At 34.1% G+C, this 15,732-nt stretch overlaps 1 protein-coding gene across 1 annotated transcript in view; it reads right to left on the reverse strand.

Annotated features, from left to right (window-relative positions):
- Window positions 1–560: 560 nt before the first annotated feature.
- Window positions 561–15,732, reverse strand: part of RFX6 (regulatory factor X6) — a 62,863-nt gene continuing 47,691 nt past the window's right edge. The window contains exons 10-19 of the mRNA XM_066371798.1: window positions 15,234–15,283; window positions 12,932–13,091; window positions 11,458–11,602; window positions 10,014–10,123; window positions 8,293–8,410; window positions 6,672–6,794; window positions 5,800–6,006; window positions 4,189–4,701; window positions 3,134–3,346; window positions 561–736 (exon numbers count right to left, since the gene is read on the reverse strand). Of these exons, the coding sequence (XP_066227895.1) occupies window positions 561–736; window positions 3,134–3,346; window positions 4,189–4,701; window positions 5,800–6,006; window positions 6,672–6,794; window positions 8,293–8,410; window positions 10,014–10,123; window positions 11,458–11,602; window positions 12,932–13,091; window positions 15,234–15,283 (1,815 nt within the window). The remainder of the gene's footprint in view (window positions 737–3,133; window positions 3,347–4,188; window positions 4,702–5,799; window positions 6,007–6,671; window positions 6,795–8,292; window positions 8,411–10,013; window positions 10,124–11,457; window positions 11,603–12,931; window positions 13,092–15,233; window positions 15,284–15,732) is intronic.

The following is a 15,732-nucleotide window of genomic DNA, read 5'->3' on the forward strand; positions in this document are numbered from 1 at the left end:
GCTATGTAACAGAAATCATCACACATATGCACAGGATTGGAAAATCAAGCAACTTGTGGTCTAGGCTGAATTGAATTAAGTCTTGACCTTGTAAACATTTCCATAGGAGGTAGAACATACACATTTGACTTTCTGTCAAATAAGGGATAGTAAACAATAAATTTGAGATCCTAATAAATTAAAGGTATTTTAAAGGCATTAAATAAACTTTTCTCTTTTTCAAAAACCAAAGATGAAACAGCACACAGACTTTTAATAAATTAGGAAGTGAAATATTAAATCTTCATAGTTGAGAGGTTTGCATCTTCAAAGCTCCACTGGTCCCACTTGATAACATTTGAAACCATAATTAATAATGAGATCACATTTTAAACAATTTGTGTGCAAGGCAAACCGCAAGAAGCTCCATTCACTATGGAGTTGTCCATCATTTTGTCCCAGTGACTTGAAAAATAATGTCCTGACACTGCATATTCCATTGTCTTCACTGATGAGAATCTGAGTGAATAATATTTAGCAGTAAAGTTTTTAAAGTTTAATCCCCACCCAACATTGTTGGTTTAAGTGCCTCCAGCTGCTGTTCCCATGAACACAGTGTTGATGGGTGGTAAAGAGGACACCATTTCTCTCCCATTGGCTCCATGGGAGTCCAGGGTTTCTTGAGCCGGATACTGATGGGAGGTTCCATACATACACTGGGATGAGGAGGAAGGAATTGGGGTTTGCAAGCTGGATGCTGTAAGGAGAAATATAATCATCAATTGAAATGGACATTTTTTTCTCTGCAAGTACCACTCACTTTAAGTCTGTGTTTATTTTTGCATTTAGCACACGTATTTGTCTTAATTTGAGTGTGTGTGGTTTCTCAAAGCCATCCTCTTTCTTTTTTTCCATTTTTTGCTTTGCTATTCTTCCAGAATTTGTTTCCTCTATACGTTCACAACAAAAACTCAATGTCAAACTTAAATTCAAGCTCAAGTAACTCTACCTTTGAAAGATATACTCAATATACCTCTTCTTTCCATCTGCACCTCCACAACTGTAGTTCAAACCACCATCTTCTCTTAACTGGACCAACCCAGAAACCTCCTAATTAGTCTTGTGACCCTCACCTTTTCCCCACTCACTCACTCTGCAGAGAGAGCCAGAGTGATCTCGCTGAAGTGTACATCAGATTGTCACTCTGCTCAAATGTTACACTGACTTCCCATTATTCTTAGAATAAAATCCAGCTCCTCATCCTGATTCATAACACGCTGTGTGAATTTATCTGCCTTCTGATTTATTCTACTGCATTGTCTCATTCACCATGCTAAAAACACTCTAGCCTTCTTTCTGCCCATCAAACTTCCAGATCTCATCCCCATCTCAATGGTTATATACTTACTGTTTCTTCTGCCTAGAGCTCCATCAGATCTTCACGTTATTGCGCCTGATCAGTCAGCTTTCAACACTAATGTTTCCACCTCAGGTTTCCTTTTCTAACTACCTTACTAGAAACAGTTTCTCCATTACTATGTCATTTTACCCTATTTAATCATTTTCAGAGTTCCTGAAATCATTTTTTCAATTCATTAATTCACTGCTTTATCTCCCCTTACTAATATGTAAACTTCTTACCGACAGGAACTCTGGCCTGATCACTACCATATCGTTACACCTAGAATCAAGTTTGGCAAATAGTAGTGTCTCAATAAAATGGACTAATTGGCTCACTAAACTACATTTCTTGCATTTGTGGTTGTTGCCCTCTCGTTTTCTTATTGCTCTAACTATCATCTTCTCTATCGCCAAAAACCAGGACTTAAAACCCAGGAGACATAAGGTAGGTGCTAACTACCCTTGCACTATTTATCCACTTACTCTATTCCTTCTTTTCACTCTGAAACTGTGCGTGCAATTTATTTGTAAGCCAGCCCTGACAACTGAAGCTTAGAATCCATCTAACACCTAAGCTATGTTCTCTCAAAGCTTCCACTATCTCTTCAAGTAAACAGAACTAATAGTAACAATAGCAACACGGTACATTTTAGTCTCACAGTGAGGAAACTTCCTGAAGTGGAATTTTCTGCTTCATTAGAGTAACCTAGAAGCAATGACCATCTGCAGATAGCATGAGATGAGCTACTAGACTTTGCTCAGGAAGCATGTGTGATGGTTACAGGAAGGGGGAAGGGAAGAAGTACTTCCTACTGAATTATTAGAAAAGCACACTGAGCAGGGAGAGATAGAATTCATCACATTTTCCCTTATACTCAAGTTGGGTGTTAATGCCCTTTACTTACACTAGCCTGAAATCAATTCCACTGGAAGGTTTCAACCATCTCATATAAACATTAACACTCTACCTTGACACTCACATGGCTATATACTTGTCCTGTGATACCTCATTAGTAACTTTAGAAATTAAATATTTATATATGTTTTTTTTCTTTTTGCAACTCTGACTTCTTGAGTTCCTATTATGTGGCAGACACTTTGCTGGATGCTGCGGATGCATCTAGTTCAAGTTTCAGGATTTTCTTAGGTACAGCAACGTGGGTTGGAGCAGATGCTACAGGATTTTATGGCAAACAGTGTTTTGCTCATTTTTACTTAAACTGTATGTTACAGAACAATAAACATAGCAACATTTTCTACAGACATGTCTAATCACATTTTACATACAATTGAGAAAATGATAACAATCTCCACCACAAATCACCAATTTTTTAAAAACTGGTTTTAGGTTACTGATAGGGTCCAAAGTTACACCTGTTGGTACTACCATTGGGTCTACCCATGAGCAAGAGAGTGAGAAAAAAATATCGTTACTGCTCTCATAAATCCTACAGTCTTTTAGACTGCCTTTGACAGGTTGTATTCATTTTTGCATACATGATAGGTGCCAGCTGTTCTTTTTGGAAAGAATAACAGATCTAGCAGTAGGTTTTAGCAGTGGTGACATACATGCTGTAAAATGGTAAACTGTTACTTACAGATACAAAAAATATAATGTCAGATCCAAAGTGACAAATCAACCGTAGGAACAAGAGTGCCCAGTTCACCTCAACAGTCACCCTCCAAAGAAATACTGCATACCTGAGATTAACAACTTTTTAAGATGTTTTCAAGAACTAGTAAAATAATTTACCTACTACTGGAGTTCGACATGCAACTGAAGGTGATGTGTCCGCATAGAACGAGTTGGTTTGCTTTCTACCACTGTCATCTAAAATGTTAAGAGGATCATGGATGTCACTGTAGGGAGGCAGTGAGCGAACACTGCTGATGACAGAAACATGTTGATTCACCATCGATCCAAGTCTATGAGACTCTGGGTAGTTTATGTTGCTTCCATAGTATCCTATAACAGAAAATATCGAGAATGGCCTGTTAATGTAAAACAAACAATATTTTGGGAAGGTAAAAAAGGGACAAAATAATAGAGTAGAGCCTAAAGATATCATACTGTAAATATTACATTCACACTATATTTACTATCGATTTGGCTTCCTACTTATATATGGAATAGTTCACTATGTTGTTTTTTGTTATTAAAAAACATACTGAGTTATCCTATTATTGATTTTGAGATATATGACTACATCTCTCTAATATTTCCCTTATCTAAATTATCAAGATCTTCCTATGAATGAAAAAATTAGTCTTAGCCTCTTACAAAGATTATACTACTTGTCAAGTACTAATTTCATTTATAGATTCATGTTTATGAAAAAAGAACTAGCCTACACTTAGGAGAGAAGTGTCAGAGCATCCTGTACATAGAGCCTAATTTGGGGGCTGAAGAAGCCCATAGATCTAACTCCTTAACTTCAAGTGCTTTATCAACCTACCAGAGGGTATAGTTTCGATTCTAATCTTTAAGATCTGCTGCTAGTTTTCTGGAAAATAATTATTTACTAAAAATGTTTTCAAAAGACAGAACATTTTTCTTTGGGGCTATTAAGGTTGGTCTCAAACATATGGTTTGACATTTTTTTTTTCATCACATGTGGCATGTAAAAGGGCAGTTTTACTAAAGCCACAAGAATTAAGGATATGTTTGTATGCAGCAGAAATCAGCTTCAAATGGCTATGATTCCATGATTTTCAGAAGGTTTACATGGGATGATATGCTATTCAGCATGTCTGATTTATCTCATTGTCAACTCAAAAGTCAGAAAAATTCTTTAAAGATGTTAATACCGTTTGGTGAATTAGGAGGCAACGTCGCTCCTTGACAGCTGGCAGCCCCAGCATTGTTCAGAAAATTAAAGTTTCCTGTATTTAAAAACTGCACACTGTGTGAATCCTGGCTGTGTGAAGATGGTCCATAGCTGGAAGATGGCCGAGAATTATATGGAGACCCAGCACAGCTGCCACTGAAGAAGTCTCTAGAAAGCTGCTGTTCACTCCAAGCCATGCATCGACCATGCTCAGGGCGATGATGATAGAGTCCTGAAGGGGGATGAGGCTGTGCTCTAAACACAGTCTGATAGTTAGAGTTGGTTCCATAAAAGTCATGGTTTGCTTGGGGGAGAATAGAATAACTGGGCTCTGGGTATGTTGAGCTGTGTGCCGGGGCTGAGAGCACGGGTCCCACACTTGGGGGTCTCCCTGCCATTGGACCTTGGTTAATGACACTTCCTCGACTCGCCATGGCTGGAGAAATGGGCGGTGTCATCAGATGACCAGCACTATGGGAAAGCTCCATTTGACCTGGAAAAACATTACCAGAACATTCACTTGTAGTATGTTAAAATAGATGGGCTTCTTTAAAAATTATTCAAAATATTTATTTTTATACCTTTTTTTCAAATTGGTTTATTTTTACTCTCAAAAATGAAAAACAAAAACAAAACTGAGACACACCAAAAATTTAAGTTTAAAAAACAACATCACAATGCATGAATATTTCACAACACTGGAGACTTTTGGAGTTAGTGACTATGGAAGAAAGTCTGATTGGCTTCATGCTTCCATGGCATGAAGATGGTTAGAGTTCAATCTTGGGAAGGGCAAAAGGGCCTGCTGTTCTCACTTTTCTATAATTAAAAAACAAGCTGAATGTTAACTGGTTTGATTTTTAGGATAAAAAGTAAGGACAATAAAGTCAAAATGACCATGACTTTAAAACAGCCAATTCAAAACATCGTGCAAACACCTCTGATGAGCAATGAGTTATGAATGTCGCCAGCTCCTTAGACCTTCAATTTTGCATTGGTGGAATTAAGCCCTCTAACTATAAGAGGTTTCCAGGTTTAAAATTCTGTGTGATCAATAAAGTCATGTCATAAAAGGATTTCAAAAAAGGTATACAGCAATAAACAGACTTAAGGAATTATCTAGTAGCTAGTTTAAGCCACTAAATATTCAGATTGCCCTAGACCAAAGGGACAAATTATAATGGTTATATTAAAATGGCTGAAACTACTTCTTAATGGAGGAGAAATAAAGTATTCTCAAAAGCCAAAAATAAAGAGCAGCCAATTTTTTTGACTCTCAAAGTATCTTAAGTATTTTATGCACACCTAAATGATTTTTCTTCCACCAAATCAAGACAATTATTTGTACTTCTGTTACAACTAGGAGGGTGTGTCAAAAATGTGATACTTATGCTAACAATGGTATTGCTAAAACTGAGAGTGAAAAATGCCAAAGATAATAAAAAATTTAAAAACCATTGGTGTAAGTCAGTTAAGGTAAGCCCTTTTTTTATTTTTGGAATGCTTGGAGGTTACCAATATAAAGAAACAAAGAGGCTCCTGTGATGTGTATTGAAGCCTAACTGGTTTTCTCAGTTGTTTCTCAGCGTACCTGCGACTGGCAGGCTGTCTGTATTCCCAGAAGAGAAAGGGTGCAGAGCAGAGGTTAAGCCTCCAGGCTGACTGGATGACAGAGGAAGATAGGTTGTTTCCATATGGCTTTCATTCTTCACAGTGTCACTGGAAACAGAGCTCGCCTTATTTCGGTTTGCCAGAAAGCATGAACTCGGAGAAGCAGTGAAGGCAGCTTTACTTGCATCTGGAATGGTTTTTTAAGATGGGACAGTTAACATCATTTCTATATTGTTAGTAGAGGAGCCCAAGGAAAAGAAACTGAAAATATTTTAAGGGTGTATCAGAAATCTAAAAACTCATGGGAAGTAATCTCCATGGGAAACAATCTGGTAGCTCTTTGCTCTTGGCTGTGGTGCTGGTTTTAGTTAACTGTGTTCTTGTGGTTATAGGTGTACTCTGAGCAGCAATAAAAGTAATCCACTCGATCATGAACAGTGCTCAAAACACAAGTCATCACATCCCAAGTAGATGTGTTCCCTTCCTTCTCTAAATTACTAGAGAATTTATTTCTACACCATTTATAAGGTGGTATGCTATGTGCATTGTCTTGAATTTATTTTTTGGATTATAGTCACCTCTTCAATTTTATCTCAATTCTCAAAAGTTAAGAACATTGTTTTTGTATCCTTCAGAGTTTCCAGGAAAGTACTTTGAATATACTATGAAAAAGAGTAGTCTCTAGAAAAGAAAAAAATAGTGTTCTATTAGTGTTAATATACCCTGTAAGCAGTGACACATTTGGAAAAAGCTCTGACACTATTACATAACCACTTAACTTGTGTGCTTACAAATTCTTGAACTTAGGTTTAAACACGGAATTATGTAAAAGAGGTATACATTTTAAATTACCTGAATTTTTCATATACTTGTCCAACAAATTCTGTAACTCCTGTTCTTTGTCATTATTAAACTGGGTCTCCATGGCCAGGAGAATGTATTCATCAAGAAGCATTCGGATCAAATGGAAAGAACCTTGTTTATGGATGGGGAATGGTTAGAGGGTATTGAGAAATGAAATAAGGGGAAGAAAGAGAAAGAGAGAGAGAGAGAGAGAGAAGTCAAGTTATCTTGGTGACCATCTCGCAATACTTTTACAAGGAGCAACTGAAATAAACAAACACTTGTTGGACTTTAAATGACCTGCTAAGACCAACATGCTTAACCTAGGTCTCTAATCTTTCTGTGTCCCGCCTGCCCAGCTCCCTGTGTGTACTGTCCTGCCAGCTCTTTGGCCACTAATTACATCAAAGGAAAATACGGATGAAAGTGAGACATGCTTTATGCTTTAAGAGGGCACACATTGGACAGTGATAAGCTTTAACCTGGGGAGAATAAGCTCTATTCTACTCTATTTCTATTTACTTTGTACAAAATAATTATACAATGGCCAACAAGGTCTGGAAAAAGTATCAAGTAAGATGTCTTTACAGCCTGAAACAAAATGCTCTTTGCTTTGAAATAAAAGGAAAAGAGTAATTGTCATGGTAAAAACTGTTTTGGAAAACCTTAAACTTCTTTAACTATTCAACAGATTTCCCAACAAAAGTCTTCTTATAAAAAAAGTCAGGCTTCAATTTTGTATAGTTTAAGAAACCTTAAATGAATGTAGGCTAGTTCCAATAATAGACTCAATACACTTCGTCCATCCCTCAATACAGGTTCACTGACTTTATTTAATTCCCCTGAAAATTAAATAAAAACAACTTAATTATAATGTGAAGATTTCTCAACATGCACTACTAGATACAGAAGTATTGTCCATGACATAGTTTTATAACAATAAACTAGGAATCCCAGAAAATCTTTTTTAGAAAAAATGAAGTATATAGTTTTTGCAAAGGCTAACTTGACTCAATTCATTTTATAAGTCACAATCACATGGCAGGAAAAATGGTTCATATACATGAAAGACTGTCTTCTAAGCTGCTCTTTAATTCCTGAAGTCCAGCTATGTGGGTTCCCAAAAGGATGCAAAAGTTTCCCATATCATAATGAGTAGTGCCTTTGGAAAATAATGTACAGTATCAATTATTGTTTATTTGTTTGGTTAATAAGAAACATTTATCCAAGCCCTAACGAAACGAAATGTAACGATAATAGCTGTTATTTATTTAGTGTTTACTGGGTACTAGGCAATGTGCGCATATATATATATCATATCACTCAAGTGCATACATCACTCATTGAAAGAAATACATCACCACCACCACCCCCTGCCATACACACACACACTTTTATAAAGAGCAGAGATCTTGGGTAAAGTCCAAGCCAGAGAGAAGAGTCACAATTGAACTCTGCATGTGATCTGACTCTAAAATCCAGGTTCATAAATACTAGTCTTTACTGGATCAATATTTAGATATGGTTTGAGAAGTGACAATCCCATATGTTTAAAAACTGATGAGAAATGTTATTGGGGAATAAATGATGTAATTCACTTAAGAAGGGTTTTATAGAGCACATAAGATACCAAAACTGGATGCATTGTTCAAGGTGAGATTATGCATTACTCGAGCACCAAAAAAGCTCCACTTCAGCAGAAAGTCTTGAGCTCTCTTCTTTAACGATCTTCCATTTTGTTTGCTGGTCTAAAAAGTACAAGAATAAAATGGAGCTATAAAATCTGTCATCTCATTACTACATGCATCCTACATAAGACCACGAGTTAGATAACTGTCTGACAAATGGACAGATGGTACAGCAGGCCATTTGTTTCATCAGATAAGATGATCTGTCCTTGCTGTCATTTTTAAGATAGATAGATCTTTATTCTGTATAGTTTTGTTGCTTAATAGAACTGGACAAAAAAAAATAAAATAATTTACAAAATATTTTATCTCTTAATTTTATTTTGACAGAACAGAAGGTGAAGTGTGAAGGAAGGGTTATGTATTTCTGTGAATGATTAACTCTGACTTCTCTGGTCCGGAACAATAATCTGTTTTCCTTCTAGGAGAAAAAAAGTCCCCACACTATAACTAGTTTCCTTGATATGGAATGGCTAACACTGACCAGTGATGGATATATTTGTTCTTATTGTCTTGTTTCATGATGGATGACCAGAAGGTAACTAAAAGAGTTGAAGAAACTACATAGAAAACAAAATATTCAGCTCTTTAAATAAAAAAAAAGAAATACTTAAAACCATATTTTCTGCCAGCATTTATGGGAACTTGATATTTAGAAAAGGGCCAGAATCTTTCCATTTTCTAAGTTTGTTTTTCACTACCAATGTTATTCAGCTGTAACTTCACTGACTGATAGGGAAATAGTTCCCATTTACCCAAGGGAGATACAATACCAAACCCTATATTATATATATATATATATATATATATATATATATATATATATATATATATATATATACACATATATATATACCTATGAAGATGTTTAATTTATAAATTAAGCACAGTAAGAAATTAATAATAAATAAAACATTTATAACAATAAACTGTAATAAGTCATGTGAATGTGGTTTTTCTCTTTCTTTCTCCCTCTCTGTCTGTACCTCTCATTTTCCGCCCTCAAAATATCTTACTGTACTGTACTCACCTTTTCACTTGAGGAAGCACTTTAAAGCTTCTTTTTGGCATATGTGAATTGCCAGCATCAATACCCTTGCACTTTGGGACCACTGTTAGTAAAATAAGGGTTACTTGAACACAAGTGCTGTGATACCAACCGTCGACCGGATGACCCAGCCAGCCACTAAGTGATTAATAGGCAGGGAGCCTGTACAGCATAGATGCACTGAACAAAGGGAAGAGTCTCATGCTGTCAGGATGGAGCGGGACAGTGTGAGATTTCATCATGCTACTCAATGCAAATATTTAATACTTGTGAATTATTTCTGGAATTTTCCATTTGATATTTTCAGATCGCTGTTAACCTGGGGGAACTGAAACTACAAAAAGTAAAACTGCAGATAAGGAGGAACTACTGTGTGCCTCTCTTGTAATTTTTCATAAAGAAAGGATAAATAGAATTGAATTTATGCCCTTGCTCTCAAATCTGCTACATTTCTAATTTGATATTTGAGTTGCCTTAATTGTAGGGCTTCAAAACTCTTCAAAACATTTTTACACAAAGTCTGTCACCCTTCTCTTAGCAGTAAAAAAGTACAGCCAGTTTTGCATTTATTATTAACAAAAAAAAAAATGTAATGACTCTGTCATTGAAAAATACCTTAATAACTCTCTGCTCTACCACAGTATCCAACCATTCAATAAAAGCCTCCACGGTGGCATTCTTCTTAAGGAGATCTTTCAGTTCTTGGAACACTGTGATAGAGTCATCTACCATGCATAAAAGAAAAAAAAAGCAGAATATTGCACTCTACTTTGAACCCAGGAGAAAATCTAAAACTGGGAATTATTAATAATATATTATAATAAGAGGGAAAACAGGTAGATTAAGTTAGATGTTTTAAAGAAATTCATTTCATACCCTGAGAACAGTAACAAAAAATATCCTTGGTACTGTACACTTCAAAATTTTAATCATAATGTATCTTGGAATATATTGAAATATAAGTTTAGATGTTATATAACTATGTTTATACTAGGGAAGAGTAAGTTGTCAATATAGTTGATTACTCATTTTGAACCCAACACTTTTATTAAATGCAGTGGCTTAGTTGAAAGTAAAAGGATGAACTAAGTTTATTGAGTTTGTTTTATAAAATATTCTTTACCTTTTGCAAAGTTTAAATTCTGCACTGAAAATTGAGTTACTTACGTGAAAAATCTTTTATCAAGAAAAATTTAAAGAGCCAGTTTAAGATTACTATTTTATTAGAATTTGAGGTGTACTGAGTTTCGAAGGGTAATATAATTTTATGTTAAGCAAAAGAAAGCAGGTCTGAGGTTAGACCATCCCTAGAGAGCAATTTATCGTTGGTGCTCTACCCTATATAAGGCTGTGTTTTGGGGTTTTTCTGTGTGTGTCCTTTCAGAAAAAAAAAAAGATGACAGAAATGATGGGTTGTTATCCCTTGGAAACCAAGCCTGGTTTTCTAGTGACACTTACTGGCTTGGTAAGCTCCGTCAGGTGGTCCAAACCTGATCAGGGATTCTGTTTTGAAAAACAGTATTGTACAGAGATATCATTTTGATATGAATCACATACAATATGATGCCAAGAGTATTAAACACATGGAAATGTGTATGCTTATAATGTAAAACTAGAAGAAAATTTACAAAACTGAAGACCATATTGATTATTTCCATATTGTTTCTATTGTGGTAATCTCTAAACAATAAGTTTAGGGATGACTTATTTTCCTCTTAATATGATATTTTCTAAAATTTCCAGTTTTTTCATAATGAGTAAGTACAACTGTTTTTAAATAGAAAATACATTTTTAATTAAAAATATTTCTATAAACCAGGTTTATCAAACAGATAAGATTTTTGTAATCCAAGGGAAGAGCATTTGGCAATGTTTGGAGACATTTGTGAGTTATCACAACCAAGAGGAAGATGCTACTAGCATCTAGTGAGTAGATAGAGGCCTGGGATGCTGCTAAACATCTTACAATACACAGGACAGCCCCCCAAGAAAGAGTTTTCTAGTCTAAGATGTCAACAGTGCCAAAGCTGGGGAACCCTGTTCAAACAAAAAGACTTACGTTCAGTGTAGATATCAGAATCAGTGTCTGTGTTGCCCGAAATGGTGAGAAGGGCCTGAGAGCCAATACTGTTCAAGTCAACCTTTTCAATATCTGATATCATAGAATTCACAACATGCTGGTCAAAGAGAGCTGGTCTGGCAATCTGTACAGAGAAAGTTAAAAAACAAAAACAAAAACAAAACACTCAACTATTATCATTGATAGTCTAGCTAAAGGAAAGTTTTAGCTTCTAGAGAAATATTTTCTTCAGGGAAAAGTGTCATAAATAAATAAATGTTTTCTTATTTTAAAATTTAAAAGCAGTAACTGAGACTCAAGATCATCTCTGTTAAAGGTTTGAAAACTATTTTGGAGTTAGAAAATGAATTTTTTAATTCATGGTCATAAAAAAAGGATTGTATAATATTATGTTTCTTATCTGAAATTATTCCAAGCTAGTCTTTTAAAATTTAAAGGAGCTAGAAACCTTCTTAAACAAATGATCACTTACTGGGAAGGAGAGTATACTTTAACAATATATAAACATAAGTCTAATTTAAGAGATTGAGCCAAATAAAAAAAAGAGAAAAACTCATGTACACAGACAACAGTGTACTGGTTGCTGGGGGCTTAGGGAGGGGAGGTGGAGGAGAGGATAAGGAGAATAAATGGAGATGGAAGGAGACTTGACGGGTGGTGAACACACCATACAGTGTAACAGATGATGTGCTGTGGAATTGGGCACTTGAAACCTATACTGCTCACAAAAGTTAGGGGATATTTTATCATTTCATATTCATTTTGAAATATCCCCTAATTTTTGCGAACTATATATGATATATAATTTCATTAACAAGAGTCACCCCAATAAAGTCAATAAAAAGGAAAAAATATGCCACAAAAAATAAATAAAAATCACTTTTTTCTTTTCTATTTCAGAAAAGCCAAATTAGAAGGTAGTTTTAAAATAAATTCATTTTGTGGGTTTCACAACATTAAATATCCCTTGGGTTCATTTCTTTCAAACTAAATTTTTGTTACTTGGATGCATGTGGCAAATAAAATTTTTACATTTTTACATTGCATTCAGAATTTTGTTTTTATTTTTATTGTGAAGTCATTTCAAATTTATAACACAGTTGCAAAGTTAGTGCAGAGTATAGCTTTCCTCAGTATCCACTGTTGTTGAACTCATAAATATAAAGGGCTAACTGTATTTCTATATACTCTTATCTAGAATATTATCATCTTATATAACCTTTGTTTATTACCCAAATCAAGAAATTAACCTTGGTATAATACTATTAACTGAGCTATAGAAATAATTCTAATTTCATCAATTGTTCAACTAATGTCCTTTCTCTGGTCTAGGATCTCAATGCATTTAATTGTTGTGTACTTAGTCTCCAATCTCTGGGAGTACCTCAGTCTTTGCTACAAAAATGTTCTTTTTTGATTTGGTGACTCAAATACTCTTGGTTTTGTAACATACCTGAGCAAGATGTAAGAAAGATGTTTGTCGTTTCAAAGAAGATACAAATCTTCGCACAATAGGTATTTTCTTGTCAGTCAGAGATTCTGGCAAGTTTTCCAAGGATGAAACAACCCACTGTTCCCAATTTTTAGCAAAATTTCTTATGTCTGCTAATAAGCTACCAAAAGAAAAAAAAATGTGTTAAATACTAAATTGTTCAAAATGCATTAAATAAATATAGTTTACGGGATGTATGCAATTATTGTATGATTCCAAGAACATGACTTTTGAAGTCAGCCTAGGTCTGTCATTTATCTTCTTGCTCAATATACTCAACCTCCTGAAGCTCAAGTTTCCTCATCTGTTAAATGGGAATAAGAACAGTATCCATATCACAAGATTATTATGAGGATTATGTGAAATCATTCATGGAAGTATTTAGGTTAAAGCCTGTCAGGTGCAGTGTTCACTAAATAATCATTATCAATATTAACTGGTGATTCAGTCATTTTCTATAAAACATTCTGGGGAAATGTAAGTTTGCACTTATTCTGTATATCTTAGCTTTTCAAGAGTGCATCATATTGCAACCATGACAGCATTTCAGATATTTAATAGTAGTTTCTAGTAACATATTCTTATAATCCAAATATAACTGGGTTAAATTTTTAAAAATGAGCTAGAGGACCTTATTTCAAAACTGCAAATGTTTGTTATGTTTATACTATGAGGACATATAAAAAAGTTTTTAAATCACTTAATCTACCTATTATATCTCAATATAACATTTAAATATATTTGGGTGGTGTTTAAGTTGAGGACAGAGACATGGTACAGCAAAAAGAGTAGACAATTTGGAGTTACACAGACAATGCTTAAAATGTAAGATCACCTTCTTACTACTTAGCTGAATCTAAATAAGTAATAAGCAAATAAATTAAATAAATATAAAATAACGAACAAATAAACTAACTTCTTTCTGCTCCTGAGTTTCTCATTTGTGAACTTAAGATCATAATAGCTACTTAGAATTGTGTTCAAAAAGCTTTAATTGATAAAAGTTGATTCAATAACGTACAGTGTTTTTCAGATGCTAAAAACCTATCTGACTATTTAAAAAGATGTTGATCTCTCTTGTTGATATGAAAAGATTTGCACAGTATACTGCCATAGCATGTATACTATGGTTTCACTTTTTAAAATGTATATATTTACAGTTATTCCTAGAAAACAGTCTGTAATACAATAACTAAGACATTAAGAATGTGGGGAGATTATGAATGATTTTTTTAAATGTAATCATGCATGCTTTTTGTTCTCCATAATGAACTTGAATTACTTGCAATCTTAAGAAATATAGATAGTTTCTTTCAGGCTTAGTTTGGGAGCCAAGTGAAATTATTTATTCAGTCTCAAATTCCCTGTTGTGTTCATTAAATGTTAGCCGTTATTATTAGTCACATGGCTGGAAGCCAAGTAAGCACAGCCATTCCACTGTGACATGGAAGTGTTAAGGGGACCTAATTCACAGAACAAATAAGATGTTTAAGTATTGAAAATTGATATTTAAAAAAATTATTGACCAGGCCAATATCAACTATTATATAAATAAATAAAGGAATCTATATGAAAAGGTAATTTAAAAACAAAATTTGTTTATCAATCAGCATGTATTTATTAAGCAACAACTATGTCCGGCTCTACATGTATTTGTGCCCCAAAAATACTAAAATAAATTTTATTATTTAATTTGAATTTATTTCCAAAGAAAAATTTGACTTTTTTTTTCAAGGTTCTTTTGGTTCTCACATTGGAAAGGCTTTGTGAAAAATCTTCAGATATCTTTTCAATAAACTATTTAAGATCATATTCCTTTGTCTTAAAAAAAAGGTGGCAATAATTCTATTATGCTATTCCTGAGTTTCCAATTTAGAATACAGCTCATAATAAAGATAATATAATTTTCCTTATTTTTTTATTATAGTGGTTATTTTCTGTCAGTTATCCCCATCCATCTTTCTCCACCCAGTTTTCCATTAAAAAACTTTCTCAGTGCCTTGAAGGTCAACACACTTAAATACTTATTTTTCACTTGGAAAGCTCTCAAATTAAAGGAATTTTAGGATTGTTTCACCAATTTTGTTTATTGAGGTTCAAATATATATAAAGATTGAGGCACATATCTTCTAACTAAAAGAGATAAGAACAGAAAAATTATCTTGATAAATAAATGAATTTCTACTTAATGTATTCTTTTAATATAATGTATAATGTTAAGCCCTATACTAAGAAATTATCATATTTTATTGACTGAACGTACCTTTCAGGCATTTCTTGCATTGTTGCAGGAATGAGTACATCTGTAAGAACCTTAATCAAAGCAAAAGATAGTGAACACAAATACTTAATATTTCTATAGAAAGATACATTATTTTTCGATCACTTTTATTTCTAACTTTCAAGAGAATAACATGATAACTCATTTCTGAAAGTTATACTTTTATCTCTTAAATGAATGTATGTATGAGGGTGTGTGTGTGTGTGTGTGTGTGTGTGTGTGTGTGTGTGTGTGTGAAGAGGCAGGGGGAGGGAAAGATCTAAAAACATTGTAATTACTAAGTTAAGCAGATGGCACTAACCTGCCAAATACAAAGAGTTAATTATAAAAACAGAAAGAGTACTGTAAAGAAACAACTAGACTGAACCTTAAACATAGATGAAATGCAAAGTAGTAGAAAGAAGAAATTACAATAGATAATGCTGACTGATTTCAGCTAAGGCAAAACTATGAAGAATAAAGGAGGTTGGAAACCAGATAG

The sequence above is a fragment of the Saccopteryx leptura genome, chromosome 3 (genome assembly GCF_036850995.1).
Source record: "Saccopteryx leptura isolate mSacLep1 chromosome 3, mSacLep1_pri_phased_curated, whole genome shotgun sequence".
In the NCBI taxonomy this organism is placed as follows: Eukaryota; Metazoa; Chordata; class Mammalia; order Chiroptera; family Emballonuridae; genus Saccopteryx; species Saccopteryx leptura.